General features: G+C 37.8%; 1 protein-coding gene across 14 annotated transcripts in view; it reads left to right on the top strand.

The window, feature by feature from the left end:
• The window catches only part of DLG2 (discs large MAGUK scaffold protein 2), a 2,206,106-nt gene that overhangs the window by 2,130,421 nt on the left and 52,982 nt on the right, over positions 1-22,703 (top strand). For all 14 annotated transcript variants that reach the window (XR_013156681.1, XM_077113416.1, XM_077113403.1 and 11 more), the window contains one exon: positions 7,503-7,578. Coding sequence is in view for 13 of the 14 variants with exons in the window: in XM_077113416.1 (XP_076969531.1) it covers positions 7,503-7,578 (76 nt within the window). In the remaining variant the exon portion in view is untranslated. The remainder of the gene's footprint in view (positions 1-7,502; positions 7,579-22,703) is intronic.

Here is a 22,703-nt window from a genome sequence, read left to right on the forward strand (position 1 = left end):
CATTCACATGTTAATACACATGTTTGTTAGGCTTATCAGCTTGGTTGCTGGCTTGGAAATTCAAAGAGCAATTCCGGAGGTTCAACATTTGCCAGAGAATTTTATAGAAAGGTCAAGGTGAAAGCCAAATAAAGTAGATGATTTACTAGACTAGACTAAGATCCTGGCTGTAATGCCTGTAAATATTGATGGAAAACCTGAAAACCTCCCTCCCAAATTCAGATGCTTAGGCTATAAACTGTCAGACATCTGGAAATTTTAGGACTGGGTTTACAATTGTTTTTTTTTTACTGTTTCATTTACTGTTGCTTCGCAGCCCACTCTTCCAACTCCCAGCTCTCACTTGGATGTTTGCTTCTGTCTGCGTGTCCCCTAAGTGAAAAGTGTCATACTCCTTCTTCTCCGAGCATCTCTTAAACTCTGTTTCTGAAAGACAGGAAAATGCACGGGAATAGTCACCTTCATCTGTCCCAGTGGCTTCTAATCATCACCACCAGAGAGAAACTTTCCTTCCCATGAGTGTCTTTTTGGCCCCAAGATGTTACCAAAGAAATAGAGATTATTTTCTGTGCCCTAGAAAATAAATATGGTTTGAAATCAAAGTCAGGAATGATGCTTGTTCAAAGCAGTCATCGCTCTTCTTGAGCACCGGGTTTCTCTAAATGGCCCTTATCTTCACATCCAGCACCCCAAATACCTCTGTAAATAGTCCTGAATGAAGGCAGGCATTCAAGTGCTGCCAACACCAAAGTGATCCAGTGATTGTACTAATACAAACTATAGAGGAAAGTTGGGAGTTATAGCCAAGAACAGCTCTGTGTGAAGTCATCTCCCCATCTCTCTCGGCCTGTAACCAAACAGCCTGGGCAGGGTGGGCAGTGGGCAGCAGGCAGATCAGTCTGAGGCAGCCCCCTCACCCCTGGTGGGGAGGAGTACTGCAAAGCAGCCTCAACTCCAGGCAGCTCCCCCCACCCCCATTCCCCACCCCCCTAGCCCCCCACCCCCCCAGCTCTCCATGCCGATGGATCTGCTGCCAGCAGAGAGTTCACACTGCTTGTTCTCTGGGTCTCTGGCTTCTGGATCATTGCCTAACATTGCTTTGTGAGGGAAATTCTGACTTTGTACCATAGCTTGTAGTGTTTTTTGAAAGTTCATTTATTCAGAGTAGTGAGTCAGCACTAGTTTGTTCCTATTCACTGTTTCGCCAATTCCATTTACTTCAGATAATGGCAAAACAGCATGCCTTCTGGTTTGCTTCCATTTAAATAATCAGAGCTGTCTGCAGGCTGTTCTCTAGAAGAAGAGCCATCTTGTTGAATGTGGCCCTATAGGATAGAAATGGAGTAGAGGAAAGGAAGCTGCAGGAAAGTGAAATTAGTTCATTTTTACCTTTAATAGTTAGAGGTAGTTTGAACTGCATGGGAGGGCAGGGAGCAAAAGCAAAGTTTTTCAAACCAAGAGAACATTATACAAGCGTAATATTTGTATTAAATATACCTACTCTCTGTCCACACCCCAACACAGCTAAGATTCTGATTCAGTGCATCTGGAATAGGTCCTGGAAATCTGTATTTGCTTATTAGTTCTTCAGGTGATTCCAGTGATAGAAGATGTCTTGGCAGGAAATATAAACTGGGCCCAAGCTTTGGCCTGGAGTGTAGAACGATGTGATTTCAGGACCTTCCCAACCCTGAGACTCTGTGACTCTATCCGGTCTTGTCAGGAGACATTCATTTATTCAACTGCACATCATTTCCCCCTAAGGAACCTTCTCAGTGCTGTTCCCCCTGAGCTAATTTTCCACTTGCTCCTGATTATTGTTGAATTCGCTGTTTCTCTCTTATTTTGATTGAATGCCATCTTAACAACCATACTACAAATGGCTTGGAAAAGAGGTTTGGTCTAACAACTCTAATGTTGATTTTTTTTCCCCATTATATCTCATGAAAGGTTCAGTAACCCGGTGGGGAGGGGGGGAAAGATATATATATATATATATATAATAAAATTTGTAGATGTAAATGGATTTCTATCAGGTTTTCTCCTTAGGATTTTAATTCTTCCCCCAAAAAACTACTTTTATTATTTTATACATTTATTAAAGTAACATATTTTCATTGTAGAAAAGTGGGAAAATTTAGAAAAGTATAAAGAAGATGATAAAAATTGCTTATAATTCTACCTTACAAAGAATCCTTACCACTTACTGATTATGACATTTAAAATTTGTTATGCAGAGTTGAGAGGTTATCCTGGAGGTTATTTGTATGTATTATATAGCTATCCCTTTTTAGTTTATGGTATCTTGGAGTGGCTGGAGGGAAGTACCTGAAACTGTTGAGATGTGTTCCAGTAGACTTGATTCTTGATGATGATTGTATAAAGGTATGATTTTTACAATGTGAAAAAAAACCTGTTATGAAATTTTGTTGGGCCTGATCTTAAATATTTTACTTCTAAATGAGACATTCTCATTTTCACACTGCATTCGGAATCATAAAACTATAGCTCAGAATGAAAGGTACTAATACAAATTTGATTTATTATTAGATTAAAAATGTTTTGTTTTTTTTTTTAATCTTAAATTCCTCTGTAGCCCCTTCTTGACTATGGTTCGTCTTATAGAGCTGGTCTAGAACAATCTCAGGAATATCATTGGTGTGTAAAGACTTTACATCTTTGTAAAAGTGATTTCATGTAATTGTCCTAATGAAACCATGAGGTGAACAGTATGGAAATCAGTGCCTCTCTTCTCCAGGTCAGGCGGCTGGGACAAGTGATGGCAGGTGACACCATGTAACACATTATCAAAATCATCTTAGCAGCAGCCTGTCACATACTGAGTTCTTATTATGTGTCAGATACCATGCTAACAATTTTCCTGTATTATCTCTTTCGCTATTCACCATAATATATAGTAGTCTTTGCTAATATTCTAATTTTACTAATATAAAACCTGAGACCCTAAGAGATTAATTAATCTGCTGAAAATCACAGAGCTAGTGTACAGCAGAGGCAGAATTCAACCCAGGCTTGTGTGACTTCAGAGCCTGGGCTCTTACACACCAACTCTCTTCTCTGAGATTGCATAGCTTATGCATGGCTGAGCTGGGATTTGTCCCACGGTCTCTTATTCCAAGTCTCTGTCCGCTGCCCCACAGTGAGTGTTTACCTGTGCTTTCAGATGGCAGCTTACAGCTGACATTACATGAGTGTCTACTTGCCTAACCTTCGAGAGGCAGTGAGCATTTCAGTTCTCCCTCATACCAGATCTTGTGGAGCACAGGCAAAGGAACTCCAAGTGCCAACCAAATAGTGTCCCCACTATCCTATGCTCCAAGCCTGACTTCATGATGTGTTTGGCCAGAACCTGAAAATATCAGATGGGAAGTGGATGAAAGGGCAGAGGGAGACAGTTGTGCTCATTAAAGCATGACCATTTGGTGCTCTCTGGAGGTGCTAGGTGTCAGAATTCATTGCTCAAATTTTGCCATCCAATTTATGTTTCCAGTGTTCTGGTCAGTGACCAGGCTATGGTGGGCAGGATTATTTCTGCTTAAGCAATCTGATTAATTGCTTGACTCTGAGTACAAGAGAAGTATGACGGTCGTTCTTAGAGATTCAGTCTATCTATATGGTGGTCCACAGTTTATTTATATCATCTCCTTCTGCCAAAGGAGAAGTGCTCAGTAAAACAAGTGGAGAAGGTGGTGCTACACCTATACATAGATTCTTACCAAGTTGTAGAAAAAGTTGTGAAATGATAAAAGCTTTTTATAGGAACACTGGTTGTTTGGGCAAGACACTTAACTTCTTTGAGGCTTAGTTTTTTCATCTAGGTCAAGAGCTCCTTGAACCTTGAAGGTACATTCATTCACTCATTCATTCATTCAACAAAGATTTGTTAGGCACTTCCATGTGCCCAGTTCCATATTAAACCCTGGATTTTTACACAAATTAAAGACAAGATAGGTAAAGTGCTTATACTGCTTCTAATATTTAGTACACATTCAAATGGTGGTTCTTTTCTATTATTTAGACTTTGAACTTTCAGTCCCAGGGAAAAGAACAGTGCATTAATTAGTGCCCTGAATCCTAGCACTGACCCTCATTTCAACAGGAAACTACCCACATGCGTCCCAAGAAGCTCTAGGAGACAGGAAGGTTCTGAGGCAGATAAAGGGGAAAAGGAATAAGCCACAGCCACCTCTACCAAGGAGAGAGGTTTACAGAAAGCCTCAGGAGGTGGTAAATGTGGACCTCTATGACGAGAAAGCACAAATCAAATTTATGCAAAAAGACTACCGAGGAGAAACACCAATTCAATATTTATGATGTATTGGTCCAATAGGCATTTGACTAATCTGGATTTCAATGTTAAACTATTTTTTTCTGAATTTAGAGGACTGCCCTTTATTGAAATGGCACTACCTCATTGACTAAATGCTTGAATCTAGCTGTGGTTTATTTAATTCAGCACATCTGGAGTGTGAGGGTACATGGGAAAAGGAATGATTAACACTTGTATAAAATCTAGCCTAGACTTCCAGGTATCTGTATTGGCCTTAAAACTGCAAATGACCCATCCAAATCTCATGTTCGTCAAGAATTTATTTTAGATAAGCCAAGTATTTAAGAGCCTTGAATACGGTTTTCCAAATGGAGTGACTACATGTAGAGACTGAAGTTGGCTGTCAGAGCTCAGTTCAAAGTATTCAGGCATTGTTTCTCCCACTTTCCAGTTTGGGAAGCTCCAAGTCTCAGTTTCCCCATCTATAAGATGGGACTGACAATACCTACATCACTGGGTTTTTGTGAGAACTCAGTGAGATAACATAAATGTAAAAGAACTTCTTTAATAGTTATATGTTAAACTTCAGTTGCCATTTATATCATCATTATCATTATTAATGAAACTTTCAACCGTAGTAGGAAGCAAAACTTTCCCTATCTCCTTCAGCATAAGGGAAGCCAAACCATGTCATGTCATAGTAAGGCTTCTCCCAACACTTAACAAATGCTACTTTTTCTATAACCTATTTGAATATTATTAATAAACCACAGCAAATATGGAACAGGGAGTATCTGCATGTGCCTGTTTGAATAAACATTCTTTGCAACTTCTTTACAATCTAAGGGACAATCACTAAAAATGGCCTAATCAGGACATTCTTTAAGAAAACTGAAAAGAAAGAACTTAGAAACCAGAAAAAAAAATTAGAATTCTCTGTCCAAATAATATTTAAAGTGAAACTCCTGGGTTCAACCTAATCTTATGTATTTTGGGGGCCTGTGTGGGTTCCATGGGTTTATGCAATATTTATTTCCATGGCCTGAGGAAATTATCGTGCTACATAATTTGCATGCTACAAAGGCTATTTGATATCATCTAATGAAATAGTATTTCTTACCATTAGTCGGGCTAATGCAAAGAAGCCAGAATAAAGTTACAGTTCTAAGAACAGTTTTAAAAGGATCCAAAAATATGAATATGAATTAATATTGGCACCAGGATTAAAACTGGGAAAATCTGATGAATCTCAGAACAGAGCAGGCATTTTTCCACCTGGCAGCTTACCTTATCTGAAATCTCTCTTGCTTCCCTCCCAACTGTAGTATATGGTACGTGCACGTAGAAATTCATGGTGGAACATTCTGCTCTAATATCTTAGGTTCTGATTTAAAAACACAATTTGAAAAAAATTGTTCAGCTATTTCAACTCAGATATTCTCCTCTCATACTGAAATAAATGTATTCGAAACTGTTCTGTAACTATAGAAACACTGAAGTTCGCTGTGTTTCAGGAGAAAACATAAAAGAGCCCTTAGTTAGAAAGGAGTCTGCTGTTAATTATTGATCTATGAATAACTTAGGCTTCATAAACCATTTATGGATTCAGGATTTTCTGGTTCTTAATGTCTCTCCTCTCTCTCTCTCTCAAAATTAGAGCTAGACATGTTTAAGCAGAAAGTCATGTCAAAACAATGCTAAGAATATTATTTCTGTTCAGAAGTTATTTATTGAGGACTTACTATAATATAATGAATGCTAAACACTGTGGAGTGATACGTGGGCTTGCCCTCAAGAAACATACAACCTTGTATGTGCAATGGCAAAAATAAACTCAAGAAACCAAGGGATAACACTGACATAAGAGATATAAATAAAGAGCTATTGTGGTTTAGAAGAGGAAATGATTATGTCTAACAGGAGAGGCTAAAAAAATTTAGAGAGATTTAGACTCCTCTCTTTTCCTCTTCAGTCCTTGCCTTCAAAGAGGCACAAGTCCTACCAATTCTATTTTTCTAATATTTCTCAATTTTTCTAATAAGATTTCCTCTCCTCTACCTTGTTATGATTTCTCATCGTTTCTTGCCTGGATTATGGCAGTTGCATCGAAATGGACCTTCCTCCTGCCCCTTCCCTCCTACAGTCTGTTCTCTACCTCCACCATGGCCATTTATTTAAAATGCAGATCTCATTCTGTATTTCTGTGCTTCATATCTTCAGATAACTTCTTAGACTTTAGTGTGGATGGAAACTCTTTATAAAAGGTCCCCACCACCTCGCCATCCTCACCGCACATTCCTGTATATACCCTGCACGCTTATCTTCTATCAGTCTTCAGGCCATGTCTTCAGGTGATGGTACATGTTGATTCTCCTGACATTTTCCTTCTGACACACTCTCTCTTATCCTTTAAGTCTCAGGTAAATTGACACCTCCACCCAGAGGCCCACCCCAATGCTTTCCAGTTCTCTTTTTCACCTTCCAACAAGATGGATGCTCCCACATTGCTATCAGCAGTCTTATCATTGCACAGTCTTATTGTATCGGTCCTTCGTTTTTCTGTTCCTGCCAGATTTTGTTGCTATGGGCTGATTGCAGTTACGCTTTTTGAAAATTTGTCTCTGCTCCCCAGCTCTCTGCCTGGTACATGATAGGCAATAAACAGGTGATGAATAAATGTAGAGGCAGATAAAATGATGACTCCACAGAGAAAACAGGAAAAGGACATTTGGGAAAGGGAAAAATTCAAGATTATAAGTAACATGTTTGGTTTTGAAGTGAAAGTAAAAACCCTTAGTGTTCTTAATGAAAAGGGAAAGAAAGTGAGGAGAAGTGGAAGGAAAAAGGATAGAAGAGGAGAGAAAAAGGGAAGGAAAGGAAAGTCTTCTTTAGTCTCCACTTTAGGTATTCATCTCTTCAAATAGATGTTGATTTATTTATTTAAAGTACCGTAGATAACAAATACTGGGTTTTCTCTCTCTTTTGTTCCTTCCAAATGCGAGTACATGTAACACAGTTAAATTCTAGAGACCTGTTAGCAGGTCTGAGACATTATAACAAGACTCTTCATACTGAATAAAGAAATGGAAATATTTTAGAATACATTTATTTGAGCTGTAAAGAGAAGAGGGGAGGGTGTTCTTCATTTATTAAGGAATTTAGCCATAAATGTTTTGTCATGTGATAGACTCTTTATTTTCGATTTTTTTAGGGTGGAAAGAAAGGAACGTGCCCGATTGAAGACAGTGAAGTTTAATGCAAAACCTGGGGTGATTGATTCAAAAGGGGTAGGTACAAAATAATGAAAACATAAAGTTGCCTCAGTTGCCATGGATTTAACTGTAACTAACATTTTAGGCTTTCAGTAGCAAGCAAATTATGAAGCTATCAGACAATAGATCACTGTTATAAGTGAATTTCTAAAAGCAGAGATATCATCTCTGATGAAATGTGCGTATGGTAAATTTATTAAATAATGGGAGTAAGGCTGCTATGAGCCAATAGAAACAATATGTTGTTGATGGTGATGCAAAAACTATGATGAAGAAAAAAAAGATGGTTTAGGTGTTTTTATCTCTTTAAATGTTTTCTTTTAAAAGGCTAGACTTCACTAGAAGATATCTGCTTATCACAAAAAAAAATGTCTATTATATATTATTAAGCTAAGATAGTAGTCATGGAAAAATACATATAGGTCATCTAAGTGAATACATGAACTGTTGTGACAGACATAGAAAAAAGAATTGAGAAATAAAATTTAATCATCAAAATTAAAAGTCATACATAGATGCACATGTAAAGCTTTTTTTTATAAATAGCTTTAATGAGATATGATTTACATGCCATCCAATTCACTCATCTGAAGAATGCAATTCAATAGTATTAGTATATTCAAAGTTGTACAACCATTACCACAATCAAATTTAAAATATTTCCATCACCCCTAAAAAGAAATCCTGCATGAATTACTAATCGCCTCTCATTTCCCTCAACCTTGCCCCCACCAACCCACCCTGTCAGCCTTAGTCAATCCCTTATCTACTTTCTCTCTGTAGAGTTACTGATTCTGAACATTTCATATAAATGGAATCATACAATATGTGGCCTTTTGTGACTGGCTTCTTTCACTTGCCATGTTTTCAAGGTTCATCCTTGTTGTAGCATGTTTCAACCTTTCATTTCTTTTTATTGCCAAATATTCATTGTATGGATGGATAGACCACATTTTATTTATCCCTTCATTTGTTATTTCTAATTTTGGGCTATTATGAATTTTTGGCTGTTATGAATGTTTTTGAACAAGTTTTTGCATGGACATATGTTTTCATTTCTCTTGGGAATATTGGAAGTGGAATTTGGGGTCATATAGTAACTCTATGTCTTTTGAGGAAATGCAGACTGTTTTCTAAAAGAGCTCTACCATTTTACATTCCCAGCAGCAGTGTGTAAGGGGTGCAGTTTCTCTGTAGCCTCACTCACATTTGTTATTGTCTTTCTGATCATAGTCACCCTAGTGGATATGATGTGGTATCTCACTGTAATTTTGATTTACATTTCCTGATGGCTAATGAGGTTGGGCATCTTTTTATGTTCCTATTGATCATTTGTGTATCTTCTTTAAAGAATTCTCTGTTCAGCTCCGTTGCCGTTTTATAAAAATCAGGTCTTGTGTCTCTTTTTTTTGAATTGTAAGAATTCTTTGTAGAGTCTGGATACCATCAGATATATGACTTGCAAGCATTTTCTCCTATCCTGTAAATTGTTTTTTCACTTTCTTGATCACATCTTTTGAAGCACTAAAGTTTTTAATTTTGATAATGCCCAATTTATCTATTTTTTCATTTGTTACTTATGCTTTTGGTATCATGCCTAAGCAACTATTGCCTAATCCAAGGTCAAGAAAATTTACCCACATTTTTTTTCTAAGATCTTTATAGTTTTAGCTCTTACATTTAGGTCTTAGAGACATTCTGATTTAATTTTTGTATATGGTGTGAGGTAGGGTCCCAAGTTAATTCTTTTGTATGTGGCTGTCCTCTTTTAATCCCAGAACATTTGTTACAAAAACTATTCTTTCCCCATTTAATCATCTTTGTACCCTTATGAAAAATCAATCAAGCATTCTAGCCTGCGATGTGGAAGATCCAGGTTTGATTCCCAGCCCATGCACATCCCCCCCCCCCCCAAAATCAACAAATATTGCTGCAGTAACAGGATACTCACATGGAAACAGAATAAAATGTGATCCTCCACTATACAGCATACAAAAAAAAAAATTGACCATAAGAGTTTATTTCTGAAATTCAATTCTATTCCATTGATCTAGAATTCTCTCCTTATGTGGTTCTACATGTCTTAATTACTATAGTTTTGTATTAATTTTGAAGTCAAGAAGTGTGAGACCTCGAACTCTGTTCTTTTTTTTTTTTTTCCGGCACGGGCAGATCTACGAATTGAACCCCAGTCTCCAGTGTGGCAGGCGAGAGTTCTGCCACTGAGCCACCATTGCACTGCCCTCTATTCTTTTTTGAAATTATTTTGGCTAGTATGGGTCCCTAAAATTTCCATATGGTTTTAGGATTGGCTTGTCAATTTGTATCCTACAACCTTGCTGAACTCATATATCAGTTCTAATAACTTTTTAGGGATTCCTTAGGATTTTCTCTATATTAGATCATGTTATATACAAATATAGAGTTTTGCTTCTTCCTTTCCAATCTAGATGCCTTTTATTTCTCTTTCTTGACCTCCTTAACTAGAACCTTAAGTACAATGTCTAATAAAAGTGGAAAGAGTGACCATCTTTGTCATGTTCCTGATCTTAAAGGGAAAGCATTCAGTCTTTCACTATTAAGTATGATGTTATGTGTAGGTTGTACGGCTTTTTTTTTTTTTTTTAGTACAGCTTTTTAAATCTAGTTTTTAAAAGTTATAAAACTGGTATCTTATTGCTATACTGCAAAAAATCTCTCTCTCATCTCTTCCTATCCTTCTTATCCTCCTCTACTTTTTTTTATCGTCCAGTCTTAATAATTTTGAGTTATCAACATCACACAGAACACAATTTTTAGTCAACAGATCCCACCATGAAAAAAAAAAAACTAAAATGAAAAGTCATTTCTCAGGACGTTTGAGTGCCAAACAACAATTCCCTTGTATTTTTTAGGTAGAATTTTCACTGAAATAGCCCAGTTATTGACATGATAATTTATTTTCCCCAGAATACTCATACAAAATGGTAATTGGAGCATATGGGGTCTCTACAAAAGGTGAAGGTCATATGTCATCATGGCATAGAGTCCTATTATACAAATGCTGCTTATATATGGGGATGGGAGGAGAGATGTTTAATGACTCTTGGTGAGAGTTTGATGATAGATCCCCTGTTTATCTGATCCATGTAATTATATATATATATCAGAGAACTTAAATTGAATACCTACCATGTGCCAGAAACAGGGTTAGAACTCTGTGATGGGTACAAAATCTTATATAGGCTCTTCTTTCCAAGGGCGTATAGTATCGATGAGAGGCCAAGTGTATTTTGTTTTGTGTTTTCATAAGGACAAATGTGCATGATGTGTTTTTAAATCATGTATGTTAAAGACGATTAGATAGTGCTAATGAATAGAGTATCAATGTTAGTAATTGCATGGCTATTGAAGGAGAAGGAATGGGCTTGTGGAAAGAAAAGTATTGGTGTGAAAGTCAGGAGGGTCAGGATACCTGAGGTCTGATTTCAGTTCAATACCAATTCACCACTTCTATTTGAGTTTTATTACTAAAATGGCTTTGAACTGCATTAGGGATGTCCGACAAGTTTCATCTCATATGCAGGCTGATGGATTGATAGTTTCTACCTGGAGTGCTATGTTGAGAAGGATTCTGAGGCCATATATTTTCAGCAGAAAAAAGAAACTGCCATGATTGATTAGTCATGCCTAGAACAACATTAGGAAATGCTGTCTATTTGAAGTCCTCGGATTCCATAATTTTTCAGATGCCTTCTAACAGTAATACTCCAGGAACCTAAGAAGTAAGAGATAATAAACTATAGTTTTCCAAATCCCCATGAAAACAATACATCAACGAGAAGACTCTTGTGTGGAAGTAGGAAGCAAAGGACAATTAAGAAGAGAGAAAGCAAACTATTTAAAAGAGATACTGACCACATGGAAAATTGAAGGCATTGGGTCAAGGGATGCCACCCACCTTGAACCGAGTATGATAAAGGCTGCAGATACAAAGTCCTCAGTCTGGGGGACCTTGTAGAAAATAAAGTGATCTTGGAATGAGAAAGAAAATGGGGTCTTTGAAATAGCCTTATCATAAGTTGCTATTCACAGAGCCTTGTGAAATATTGTGAGGCACTCAGAGTAAAAGACATGGTTACTTCCCTAGAGGAGCTTAGAATCAATTAATATCTGTAAAGCAGATTGGTAGTACCATGTCAGAGAGCTATGAAAGTTTGAATTAATGGGCACAGGTATGACCAGAGGGCACTTTATTGAAGAACTTGGACTTTAATTGTCAACACTTAAATTACCTTTCCAGAACTATCCTTTGATTAAAATAACAAAGGCACTGTGCTTGATGTATTATGGGTCAGCAGCAAAAGATTTAAATTTCTCTCATCTCAGGGAGCTAACAAAGAGAAATATAAGCAGGCAAACCATGACAATGCAACATTGCTTGATGGTCCTCATAAATTAAGAGAATCAAGTCTTATTTAAGGAAACGAGGAGACTGAGCCTCATGAAGTTTAACTAAATTGCCTAAGCTCATACCACTATTAAGTGCAAGAGTCAGGGTTAAATTCAAAAGGGACAGAAAACATGCTTTTAATTTCAGATCAGGATATTCTGGCTTGGAAAGAGATATAAATAAAGGGGAAAGATTAGTGAAATCGAGACATACATAGAGAGCAAAAAATCCAAATTCTGAGCTAGGCACAAGGACGGGATATAGGATATGTAGAACATAAAACCTAGTTCACTTTCATCACAAGAAATGATTTATGAAGGAGAATAAAAGGACTCATAACTGAAAATTAGATTCCAGTTTAGTTCTGGTACCTTAAATTTGCTTGGAAACTTGTACTTTTTCCTGTAGGCAGTGAAGAATTTTGAAGGGCTGTGACCAAACCAGACCTAGTGTTTTTCTCTAGTCTGGCACCCTCAGTTTCCCTGTATAATTGCCAGGTGTCATTGCACTGGGAGTTTCTCATCAGCAAAGTTTCAAAGTTATTCATTTTTGTTCCCCCAGCACCCTGTACTGTGTCTATCTGACGCATATTGGCTCCTCCATGCATCAAGCTGAGAGCAAATAGAACTGAATGATCAGAAGTGATGTCTAAGAGTAAATCTGGCAATCATGTAAGGCTCGAAAGGGGAAGAAGAGAGAGAATGACAGTGAAAGATGTGTGAGGAGACTATTCAAATGTGTGGGAGTTCATAGTTCCTCAAAGTATTCTGGGTATGAAAATCTGAGCCAAAATATGGAAATAGGAAGCTGATGCTAAAGAGACCAGAGGAGATTATCACCCTTGGATGTCTGACCCGATGTTTCCTAAGAATATTGTTTCCTTTTCCATGTCTTGAAGAGATGTTGACTGAGAGAGGGGGTGAAGCCAGAATGATGCTTCGGTGATAACAGTTGAACCATAAGTGGGCTATGGTTGAACCGCTTTATCTTCCTGAATCAGACTGCAGCTGGTATCAGGAAATTTGGGTTCTATTTCATAGAGACCTGGAAATTTCCATGTGGTCATTGATTTCAACTGTCATTTAGAGATGAGGAAACTAAGAACCATTTTTCAGAGGGACGTAGAAGAAGTTAGTAGCAGAGCCTGCCAGTGCCTCGTTTATCCAAACAGCAATTTGACTTCCACTGTTTCGTTAGCAAGTTAAAAATTATGTTTGCTTCACCAGGGTGACTTATGGGGATTGCTTGTGTAACGACTTTAAAGCGACATTTTGAGTTTCAGGGAGAGATTCATTTCTGCCAGCAAAAGAAAGCTCCTTGGAGCCAGTCTTTAGATAATCAAAATCACAGTTTAAATTCAATGCCCAGAGGTGACGTAAAGATCCAGAAGCAAGGAAGGAGCAAAAGCCCTATTGCCCTACTTCAGGAAGGAACGCTCTCCTGTCAGAGTTTCTACATTCAGGAAAGGTCCTGCCCTATTCTCTTTTTGATCACATCCTATTTCAGGTCTTTTGATAGCTTCCTAACTAGTCTTTCTGGCTCCAGTGTTTCCCATTATAGTTCTTTCCCTATACTACACCCGGTGTGGTTTTAACCAGACAGACATTTTAAAATAAAGAACAAAAATAGGGATATGTCCAGGGAATTCTACAATGTCACTAGCCCAACCTAGGGAAAGCAGCTAATTCATTACATTTTCTTTTGAATGTGATAATCACATTTGTCCAAACTTTGAGCTCCTGTCCACTGAGAACTGCCTGAGCAAAACAGATAATCGTCTGATAAAGAAGTGCTAATGGCTTCTCTCCAGATGGTTCTCAGAGGGGCCCACAGTCAAGTTTTCTTCTCTGATATAAGTTTGGAAGGTCCTTGTCTGAACCCTGAAAGTCAGCTGAGCTCAATGAGCACTTTTTAAATGAATGGATGTATATTATCTCATTTATTCCTGTTAGTGTATTTATTTAATTATCATACTAGTCTATGGAATGGAATACTCACAGAGAATAAATCATGTTCCATACATATTTTTATGCATGTACTTTTCTAAGTAGTCATCTCCCTCACAGATCCCAAAAGTACTGCTGTCTAAACTACCAAATTAATCTGCAGTTTTGTATACCAAATTTAGTATAGCTTATATCTGCTAAAGTCTGTCCACTGCTAAAATTTATATATATGCAAATCCACATTTTATAATATGTTTTAGTGCATACCATTTTTCTCCCTTTCCAGCTTAATTATATTTTTAAGACACTTTAAAAAGTAGCAAATATTGACATTGAATGTGTTTGGTCAACCTGGTCTCAAGGAGGAAAAAAAAGGGGAAAGTTATGAAATTTAAAGATACTTTTGAAATCCTAGTCATATCCATTGTCTAATAAAGCTTTCATTTAATTAGTATTGGAAAAAGTATGATAAATTGAAATATAAATTAACTTGCTTATGTCCTCTCCTCTTCTCTAACTTTTTCACTTGTCAGTATTCAAGCTTCTCAGTTTAGAAGACATTCGTTGAGGCCATACTATGTGCCTGGCACTGATTTGGCAGTGGAAGTACACAAGGAATAAGACATCGTTCCTGTCTTTAGGAATCATAAAATATTCTGAGGAGAGAGATGTGTTAGCAAATAACAAATAGAATCTGATAAACTCTTAAGAGAGAGGTGAGCCCAAGATAGTATTGGAGTACTTATGACTTTCGTAGAGTTAATAGGAAAATTCCTGAGAGAGATGATGTCCAAAATAAACCTTGAGGGATCAATAAAATCTAACCAGATATAAAAATTTGAAAAGAATGTTAGAGGCAGAGGGACCAACATTTAAAAACAGGAAAACAGCCCAATGTGTACAAGGAAGTTGGGGAAGCTTAATGTTGCTTAAGTTCAAAATACAGGGCTGCGAGTGTTGGAAGATAAGGCAGAGGGAAAGGAGGGAGCCAGATCCTGAAGAGTCTTGGATTTGAGGACAGAGGAGCGCCTTTGTGAGATTTTAGTAGAGGTGAGATTTGGAGTTTTAACAGATCGTTTCTGCTACAAGTGGAATAAACTTCAAAGGGAGGCATTTTGATAATGGAGGTGAGACAGAGAGGAGCCCTATTTTAGGAATATAGAGTAACCATAGAAAGAAGATACCAGAAAAATATTTAGAAGGAAAAAAAAATCTGTAAATCGGAGCACCTACTTCAGAATTAGCTGTGACTTTTTTTAAAAAATGCAGATGCCCAGGCTCAACTATAGTCCTGTGACTGAGAATCTCTGGGGCTGGGGTTGGGAAAGCTGCATTTAAACAACTCACCAGAGATTTCGTTATGCATGCTAAAATTTCAGATACACAGGCATAGTAGAATGGTTTGGTTTTAGATAGACCAACCAATTTCTATCAGAGTTAGCACAATATATTGGGAAAGATACTCTGAGGCAATTTTAAATTTCATCAAGGTTTATTTGGGCAACAAAATGATTCTCCAGTTGAGGAGTACAAAGCCAAAGGTGGGAAAGAGCTCCATTGCAGAAGCGGAAAGGAGAAGCTTCTATAGGGCAAACGGAGCAAGCAAGGAAATATTTTCATTGGGTATCATTGTCTTATTTCAGTTATTTTCACATGAAAAGCCCCTTTTTTAAGGTTTCTCTTGTTTATTGGCTGGCATTAAGTTTTTACATTTCAGTACAGCAGTGAACTCTGTTTCTCAAGTTTCTCAAGTTTCAATCCTGCTACTTGGGTTTGTCAGTCAGGGACTAGTGGAGACCAGCCACCCCAGTCTAATGGCCTCCTGAACTTTATTTTAACAATTTCTAAGTCTCAATTACCTCTTATGTAAAAACGACAATCATATTAGAAGGGATGATACATGTAAGGAATGATGTATGTTAAATGCCTAGAAGTATTAGTCCATCTCTTCCCCACCCCACCCCCCATATGCATATACATCCTTACCTCTCTCCCCTTCTAAGGTTCGAATAAGCACCTTCCTATAATGCTTAGGTTCCATATCTCCTTTTCCTTGGATGGAGAGGAAAGCAGATTTATCAATAGTTTCCCCTGCATATGTTTGCACAGGAAATGCTGACCATGTGCTAGCTGGCTTTGTTCTTGGGGAGAGAAGAACTTGCCACCTGCAGATTCCCGAGGGCATGAGGTGAGGCATCACAGCAGATGTGATCTCACCCCCACCCCTACTGCTGCAAATCTGGATTGTTTCTGAGTTCCCTGGCGTAATGTAGAAACTACCTGTAGGATATACCAGAAGAACCCACTTGACCAGAACGTTGGAGAGCCACTGCTTTTCGTTCAGCATGCCACTTATCTGGGACATTTGTAGATTGCTTTATTTCTACAGATCATTTTATAAATATTGCTCATCTGCTTCTTACAATAACTGTAAAGTAAATAGTCTTAATATCCCCATTTTAAAGATGAGGAAACTGAAGCTTACAAAGGGTAAATAATCTACCTAAGCTCATAAAGCTAGGAAGTGGCAGAACTGGGTCCTGAATAATAACATGTGATTATTGTGTGAGCAAACTGGAATAATTGCTTCTGTAAGGCAGTTTTTATGTATGAACTAATTCTCAATGTTTTTAGCTTAGTTAATTCTATCCATTCAGTTAGTGATGCTAGGCTAAAGTAATATAAATAGGAGAGATATAATTTGTGGTTATATAAATAACAAGTATTCTTTCATCATCTAAGAACACTGCTTTTGTTAAACTTTTCTACTGCTATTAATTCAGGATGTTAAGTATTATTCAGAAAATTTGGCACAAACCCATTTCTACTTTGGGAGTTATTCATTAATTAATTCTGATTCGCTGCAAGGTTTCCTTTCACCTCTTCAGGGTAAAAGATCCAGAATAAAACCTAGAGCTCGTAAGTTTCACTTGGCAGAGGTTTTTATCTCACAGCTAAAACATCAGTACTGAAAGATAAAGATGTAGAAGCGATTGACTGGTATTCTGACTTCCTTACTACAGTAATTATAGTCGGATCTTAGCAACTAAAAATAGTCTATCTTACTTCTTTTCACCCACTGTGTTTACATGTGGGTGGAAAATCCTTTGTTTTGGACAGATCATGTAATGACTGAAAAGAGCTTCAGTACTAGTTTACCATATGTTTCTAATACTCATAAAAACATCTAATTGCTTTGCCTCTTCATTAAAAAAAATGTAGGCTCTGAATTAGGTAGTCTTGGATTCTATTCTTATCTTCTCTGTGAGATTTCTAACTGTTATCTTCTCTTTCAGAGACTCTGATTTTTCAATTGTAAAAATAGAATGCAAGCTCCCTGAAGGCAGGGAATGTGTTTTATTTAGGGCCTAAAATAGTTCATGACACTCAAGCAATAATTATTGAATCAAATAATGTGAAAATAAAGATGTTAGTTTATTGCGGGAAAGTTATGTGAATGAGAAGGCACAAATTTGGGCAACAAATGATTGTTGTTTGCTGTAGATCGTGAATCTACATTAAACTATTTTTTTACTGTCTTTAGAAGAAGGTTCCCCTGGTCTGAATGATATTTACTTTCATTTCAATAAATAGGTTTTGAGTTTCTTCTATATACAGAATATTGCTCTGGCCACTGAGCAGACATTAGATGTTTAAGACCCTACCTGTGCCCTCACAGAGTTGATCTTGTAGTGCACACACATGCACGTTACACACACACACACCACTCTAGTATAAAACAAAAAATTTAATTAGACATATACAGAGTGTTAATGGGGACTCAAAGAGGAAAGAAGTCCTACTCTGAGAGAGAACAATTAAAGTGTTTTAGTTAAATCCAGGAGGATTGGAGTAAGAGTTCAACAAGTGGAGAGTAAGTACATTTTTCACTTAGAAAACAAAGGTAAAGGAGTAGAAGATACCTGGAGGCCAAGAAGGGTTACATTTCCCTAGAGCATAGAACACACATAGGGGAGCAGTGGGGGAAAGTAAGGTTATAAATGTAGCTTGGGACCCATTAAGAGAGGGTCTTAAATAGTCTGTGGAAAAGTTTGAGAAAGCTATTCTTTAGGCCCTTTTTTGGGAAGACCCAAAAAGGTCCTTTGGAAAGAGGAGGTAGAATATATTTGCAAATAAAGAGTTTGACTCTTGTTGCTGAGAGGAAGGACAGTGTGTACCTGGGAGAGCCTGGAATAGGGAATCCACTGGGGGCAGGGCATTGGTGTGACACAGGTGGAGAGTAATGCAGGCCTCATCACAGAGATATAAGGGAGGCTGCAGATGGCAACAGCAGTGAGTGGAGAATGTAGAAAATGTCATTCATGGATACATGGGGGATCATGAACAGAGAAGGACAAATCATACAAAGTGACTGCACCCACGCGTGATGGTGGAAGGCAGAATCAACTTAGCAAAGCCAGGGTTAGAAATTAAAATTGCGTGTATGCTTTTAGGCCTATCCTCGGGCAGTGATATGTCTCATCTGCCATTTCAAATCTCCAGTAGTAGGTAATTGCTATGTGCTGTTAGAAATTGCCTCTAGTTTACACATGAGACCAAAATAACCAAATTATATTGAAAAACAAATTCAGGGCAGAATATTGTTACTAAAATAAACTTTCTTCTTCTTTTTTTAAATTTGAAACCAATTGCAGACTTATTGCCAGGTCAAAAGAGAAAGGTAATTGTGGTAGATCCACTCTTCATCTGGTGTGGGCGACACCACGTATGGCAGTTATTCTTTGTCCCGGAAAGAATCGGTGCAAAAAGCAAAAAACCTTTGGCACGAAGTCGGAAAACAAGGAAGTCTCTGTCCCAAGAGAGAGCCAGAGCCTCGAGTTTATTTTCTGCTAGCTATTTTTTGGATGAAGGGGCTATTTGGAGTTAAGCTATCCCTTGGTTGAATACCAGTTTGCTTTGAGAGGTAACTTTAATTTTAAGAACAAAGCAGAAATTTTCCCATGAGTAGGAGGATGTGTTCCAGATAAGCAAATGCCACAGATAAGCAAAGCAAACAAATATGCAAATGACACGACAAAGCAGACAGGCATCTTAAGCTGTTTTCAGCTCTCATGTGACAAACAGACAGACAGACAGACAAGTCAGTGGTTTTCCACTGCTTGAGGACATGCAAAAACAGAACAAGCTTACAAATGCTTTAACCATATCCTCCCCATAATCTGAAATTAAGAAATTTTTTTGTGGATTTTAGTAATAAGTCCATATTTTCAGACCATGTCATGCCCTGTCTATTTCATAGGGAAGTGACCCTGTCCTTAAGAGGTTCATGAATACTTATGTGGTATACCATTTCATTGATTTAGCAAATGTCTACTGGGTGTATTTTATGTCCAGTACTTTGCTAAGGCCTGGGGAAAGAAAGGATGGATAGAGAAACAAGCCCTACTCTTGGCAAATGTTGAACAGTCTGGGAAAGACTTGGAAGTTGGCACTTTTGGTACATGAGCTATTCAGCTCAGACAGTCAACAGCGCTAATACTGTCATCCTAGCCATGCCCCTGACCATGTCATTTGAGAGAAGTCAATTACTCCTCTGTAAAGATGGGACTAGGGAGGGGGAACCAGTAAACCTGTGCCCTAATTGCTTTATTTATTTATTGGTTGATGAGAGAAACTAATCTATGAAAGTTATTATTAAGTCAAATGAAAATTACACCTCGCAAGGAGAACATTCCTGGGTAATCCTCTTCATCTATCTGTCTATCTGTCTTTCTGTCTATCTATCTTCATCATCATCTATCTCTCTAATATCTGTTTATTATAACACAGTAAGGACTGTGGATTTACTTCCTTAATATAATGAAAAGTATATTATGACCAAAGATTATGATTTGTCCAATTCTGTGCACCTGAGATCCCTTAAGAGGAAAGGGGGAAATAACCTCAGACTTCCATGCAGCAAAGGTGATTGGTATGCATTGGTACCAATGGAGAACCTACGGGAACTATTCTTTATTTTGTTAGTACAGATGGCTTATAGTTTGAACAGTTTCTATTCATTGGCAGGGTTCGGGAAATTGGGGCGACAACTACAAAATGAGAACTTTCCTGGTGGCTGTCTCAAATTATTATAAACACTTGCCAGTATAAGTGAGACCCTATCTCATGTGAAGCAAAAAACTTGCAGAAATGCCATCTGCCTTTCATGTTTTGACAACTTCATGAATATTTTTAAAGATTTCACTACATGTTTAATGTGAATGACAGATATCCTCACTCCTCATTCATGGAGAAGGCATTCTGTGAAAACCTACAAAGCTCATAGGCCCTTGTAGAATGCTAAGGGCCTAAGACCGAATTACAGCAGAAAAAAAAATAAATGAAACTATGACCACTACTCAGTGGATAATTTTTTATTAGAGATAAGGAGCTCCCCCCTCACTGAACCCCAAGAGCCATTTGAACTTCTTTATTTGCCCCCTTCTCACTAATAGGCAAATAGTTCACATTTGGCAAATGAAGGATTTAACTTTGATGAGAATTTCTAAAATGTGAGTAATAACAATATAACTAACATTTATTGAAAATTGCTTATATGCTAGGCATTTTGCTAAACATATTACAAAGATTTTTCACTTTAAACCCTCACAACAACTCCATAAGGTAAGAACTACATAGGGGCCTCTTTTAAAGAAAATAAACCTTCTGGACCACCCAGCATTGACTAACTAGTTTTATTATGATGTTACCTAAATCCCTATGAACATAAAATTATGTATAAATACTGTATGCTTGTAGCTCTTATCTATAAAGTTAAATAAATGTAAAAATTAAATAGCATGTGTTTTAGTTTATAAGACATGGGAATGCAATATACCAAAAATGGAACAGCTTTTAAAAAGAGAATTTACTAAGTTGCAAGTTTACAGTTCTAAGGCTGTGAAAATGTTCAGGGAAAAATACCTTGATTGAAGAAAGGCCGATGGGTTCAAAACACCTCTGTCAGGTGGAAAGGCACATGGCAATGTCCGCTAGCTTTCTCTCCTTGGTTCTCCTTTCATAAGGATTCCCTGGGGGTGTTCTCCTTCTGCGTCTCCAAAGGATCTCTGGCTGTGTGGGCTCTCTTGGCTCTGTTGGCTCCAGGGCTTTATCCAAAATGGTTGCCTCTTAAAGGGCTCCAGTAAGCCACCAGACCTAGAATGGGTAGAGATACATCTTCATTGAAACCATCTAATCCAAAGTTACCATCCACAATTGAGTGGGTCATATCTCCATGGGAACAATCAGGAAGATCCCACCCAGCAATACTGAATGAGGATTAAAGGACATGGCTTTTCTGGGGTGCATAATAGCTTCAAACCAGCACAGCATTTATTATTTATATATTATATAGGAACAAAATTTGAAACGCAACATTAATGTGATTAGTGATATTTTACTAAAACAAAATCTTCCCCCATAAAGTAAACATGGCTGTGGCCACTGTGTGGAAGTTTCTCTGGAGTTGTGCATGCTGGGTGTTAAGTGAGGAATCAGTTCGCCAACCGTTTCTCTTGAGAACACCCACTACAAAACCACGGCCAAGCTCACAGCCTGCTCTCACTCATCAGGTCCTAGCCTGGCACTAGGAGTCACTGAACAAATAATCATAGGCTTCAGTTTTTATACTACAGACATTCTCTGTGGCTGTAGTCTCTATGCAGTGTTTAATATCCTGAATCCAAACCAGTCACTTTTCCTTCCTGCTTCACTGTTTGATTGTCAGCTGTTCTCTTTTGCTGTTCTCTTTTGCACTATCAGCTGATCTCTGCCCAGCCCCCGCCCAATTTGAATTTGCTCTTTGTAAGTGACTGAGAAATCCAAACAACAGGTCTTTAAAAAGTTATCTTTAGTTATCCTCTTTATTATTTACAATTGCATGTCAAATAATAATAAATAAGCTCTTTCCTATGACTGAAGTACATAAAATTTTGATGGGTAGGTTGTGTTACTCCTCTGTCAACTGTCTTTCTTCTAAATTTATCATCTAAATACCTGAAACCATGAAATAAAAGAATAGTTTTTGGACTTTATATATGATTTCTTTGTAAGATATTTTACAGTAAGGCTCATTTACTGTATATTATCTTGAACAGAAGTATACATTTAGTATCATATATGATTTAGGGGTTCTTCACAGTCCAGGCCACAGCTGCCTCTTGAGTGTGTCTCCCACCATTGTTCTGAGACCAATGCTTCCCAGATCCTACACTCTCCATCCCACACAGCCTCTCACCATTCCTCAGTCACATAGGATTGGAGAAAGGAACAGGGGAGAAGGGGTAGCTTTGCACCTCCATCTTAGGCAGGTCATTACCTCTGCCTGAACCTGGCTTTGCTACTTCTCTACCTGACAATCTCCCTCTTGTTCTTTAATTCCCAGCTAAAATGGCCTCTGAGCCTTCTCTGGCTTCCCTAGTGGCAGCAGCTCCCTCTGCAGTGCCCCAATAATTTTCTGCACATACCCCTACCCTAGCAATATTGTACCATGTAGTAATAAGTTGCTTGAACTGTGAGCTCCTCACATTGTGTTCCCCATATTTATTATAGCTATATGGTTGCACACATTCTACCTAGTACAAGATTCACACGTGAGGGTGAAATCCAGCCCACATTTAACAATGGCTAGAGAGTTAAAATATTGTCTTTTGGATGCTTACTATTTCCTAGGTCCTGCGCTAAGTGCATTTTCACCCAAGTGAATTGCAATTGTTGTGTTGTGTGAATGGCATGTCCAGACTAGGGACAAAAAAAAATTCTTC

The sequence above is a fragment of the Tamandua tetradactyla genome, chromosome 8 (assembly GCF_023851605.1).
Source record: "Tamandua tetradactyla isolate mTamTet1 chromosome 8, mTamTet1.pri, whole genome shotgun sequence".
Lineage (NCBI taxonomy): Eukaryota > Metazoa > Chordata > Mammalia > Pilosa > Myrmecophagidae > Tamandua > Tamandua tetradactyla.